The sequence below is a fragment of the Primulina tabacum genome, chromosome 3 (genome assembly GCF_025594145.1).
Source record: "Primulina tabacum isolate GXHZ01 chromosome 3, ASM2559414v2, whole genome shotgun sequence".
NCBI lineage: Eukaryota > Viridiplantae > Streptophyta > Magnoliopsida > Lamiales > Gesneriaceae > Primulina > Primulina tabacum.
In genome coordinates, this window is record NC_134552.1 from 24510771 (window position 1) to 24514001 (window position 3231).

Here is a 3231-nt window from a genome sequence, read left to right on the forward strand (position 1 = left end):
AGGTTGCACTTCACACAACATAAATAAGATTTTGTTCTCTTGTACTTTAACCTGCATATTGTTATCATCTCTGATCCTATTGTAGGTGACGGTCTCTAATACAAATTTTATCATGCTCAAGGCCCATAACCACGCAAATGCGCTGTACAATAAGCCAGTGTACCAACTATTTCGTATTTATTCCCTTAGTTTTTTAGAACTTTTAATTTCACATTGAGGATTTTATTTCAATGCTACTATGGTAAACCGAATCTAACTTCTTTCATTAGAACGATTTTACGAGATAATTTTATTCACGGCCTATGCAATAATTTTGCTTATAAAATCAAAGCTCGTAAGTGTCAATTAAATAATAATTGAAGGACATCAATTTTAAAAATCAGCGGGCGGCCGCTACCAGTATTTGCCCACGGCTCGATTACCCGTAGCACATATAAACGCACCCCATGTTTTACACCTTACCTTCCATTCTAAGCTTCCCTCGGTCACATTAGCTACCTCCTCCGCCGCCATATTACCAGCTATCTTCTGTTGGAATCAACCTATTTCCATGGAGAGTCCACGTAGAGAAGGATGAAACCCCAGGTGAGCTGTAAAGTTGGTTTCGTGATGATTTCAGTGCAATCTTCTGATTTTCGTTGCTTCGTCTGTTGGGTTTCTGGATTTTTGATTTTGATTTTTGATTATTTTGCGCTCTAACTCTGTTTACCCTATTATCAGCAATTCTGGAGCTTGAAATTGAACGACCTTTGTTCGATTTGAGCTTGATATAGAAGAGTTGTAGAGCTATTCCATGATTCGGGAAACGTTTGAACGGATATTATTTGAGCAAAACTAAAAACGATCGATTTTGGGATTTTTCCTTTCAGCAGAACGATGTAAATGTGTGCTAATCGAAGCTTATGATAGAAGGAATTGCTCGATATTTAGTCCTCATAAAACTTCCCAAGAAACGAATAGTTGCATCTGAATTATATTTTGTTATGTCGGTGACCATAATCTTAACTTATTGAGAACGATAGCAGCACAAATCGCTGAAAGAAATGAACTTTAGATCTGTTCGATACATAACAGAGTCAATCTTGTATAAATTTATTGAAAAATTAACAAGAGTTATGAAAATTGAAAATCTTGATATTTAGGAACATAGATTAAAAAATCGACGATTTTGAGATTTTGAGAGTGATAGAGTTTGATTGAATTTGTGATAGCTCGCTAGCTGTCAAAGAAAAATTTGTGCTAGCGTTTCTAGCAAATAATGGGGAATGGATTTTCGGTAAAATATGTTGACCTTGAATGTAAACGATGATCAAGTGGCTGAATTCATTCCTCTTTGTTGTTTTTGACAATCTTTTTATTTCAACATCGGCTATGGTTCTTATGAAATGTTAATGTTTCATCATCTTCATTTGTCCTCCCCGAATAAGTCATTATCCTGAATATAGGGACATGGGTTGAAGAATCTAAGATTTTGTAAACTTATTCGTGGCTTCATGTGGTAAAAGTTGTGATAGCTAACAATGGGACATGGACCCGGGCTAAAAAATGTCGACTTCGAATCTGAACAATGTTTGAGAGCCATTTGATTTGATTTTTTGAATTGTTTGGCAATCTTCTTTATAATCATCCATGGTTCGCCAAAGGTTTTTATGTTTCATTGTCTCCTCCCAGAATAAATCTTTATCTTGATGTATTGACCCTTTTTCTCTGGGACAGCAGGTATTTGGGAATGTGGGGTTAGTCCAAGCAGATATTTCCCAGTGGACAATTTTTATATATTGAGAATGTCTATGCTCTCAAAGCTACGCTGTATCACGGTAGATGTTACTGGCACGCTAATGGCTTACAAGGGAGAACTTGGTGATTACTATTGTATGGCAGCTAAATCAATTGGACTTCCATGTCCTGACTATAAACGAGTACATGAAGGCTTTAAACTTGCGTATACAGAGATGGCAAGGAAGCATCCATGTTTTGGATTTTCTGAAAAGATGCCCAATATTGTTTGGTGGAAGACATGTGTGCGTAATTCTTTTGTCCAGGTAAAATTTAACGCGCTCAATAGAATTATAGTTGACTCGAGATTTAATAACTTCTGTTTCTAGCACTTTATTGTGTTTCCTGGCAGGCTGGATATGAATATGATGAAGAGACATTCGAGAAGATTTTCAGGCGGATATATTCGACCTTTGGTTCTTCTGCGCCTTATGCAATCTTCCCAGATTCACAACCTTTCCTGAGATGGGTTCGAGGGAAGGGTATAACTGTTGGAATTGTTAGCAATGCAGAGTATCGGTATCAGGATGTTATACTTCCTGCGTTGGGTTTACATCAGGTAAAGATGCAGGAATAATATAATTTGAATTTTGTCCGAAATGCTTCATGGAATATAAAATATCTCTTTTGCTTTCTATGTTTAATTCGTTATACCTTTGATTTCAGGGATCCGAGTGGGACTTTGGCGTGTTCTCGGGTCTCGAAGGTGTTGAGAAACCAGATCCTAGAATGTATCAGATAGCACTGGAGAGGGCTGGAAATATAGCTCCTGAAGAAGCTCTTCACGTTGGAGACAGTATGCGCAAGGACTATTTGCCTGCGAAGAGCGTAGGAATGCACGCCCTATTGCTAGATCGTTTTAAGATACCAGATGCAGAAATTTGGAGGAAATCTGGTGCTGTAGTTCTACCTGACTTGATGGCGGTGCAAAAATGGCTTTCTTCTGTGGAATAGGTTTGTAAGTGACATGGTAGAAACTCAGACCTATCCCTCTGTTTTTAACTTAAGGGGTCGACCACAGGTCCCCAACTCTCTTTGGTGGCCATTGTTTTTGTTGGTTTGACAGACACCAAATGGTCCAATTGACACAGCGATTATATGCACATACAAGGAAACACAATTGAGATCGTGATGTCCCAAGTTCTATTTCCATACAGCGAATTGTTCGCATTGTGATGTAATAATGTACTTCTTTTCAGTGAAAATTTAGATTTGTAATTGAAATTATTGCTAATTCCTTCGTTTGTTATATGTCCCATGTTCGGGTTTTCCCACCTAGAAGACTGATTTTATGGGTCGGTTTTCCTATTGGACATATGGCCTAATTTCGATGCTCTCTTTCAAGAGTTAACTAGTTGAAGAGATGACCATTATCGATTGAATTAAGGCGGGTATCGACTTCTCTAGAGGTGCTGATGTTAGATGTCGTTACGTGTAAGCTCAAGAACGCAAGCC

At 38.0% G+C, this 3231-nt stretch overlaps 1 protein-coding gene across 2 annotated transcripts; it reads left to right on the plus strand.

Moving 5' to 3' along the window:
- The first annotated feature begins 348 nt into the window (after positions 1–348).
- LOC142539095 (uncharacterized) lies at positions 349–2856 on the plus strand. Of its 2 annotated transcripts, none has more exons than XM_075644387.1 (4): positions 349–585; positions 1717–2042; positions 2129–2335; positions 2443–2856. In XM_075644387.1, the coding sequence occupies exons 2-4, from the start codon at positions 1785–1787 to the stop codon at positions 2728–2730; spliced, it is 753 nt and encodes a 250-aa protein (XP_075500502.1). In that variant the 5' UTR covers positions 349–585; positions 1717–1784; the 3' UTR covers positions 2731–2856. The 2 variants fall into 2 exon arrangements, with proteins under 2 accessions (XP_075500502.1, XP_075500501.1); XM_075644386.1 differs by having other exon boundaries at positions 1720–2042.
- Positions 2857–3231: the final 375 nt, after the last annotated feature.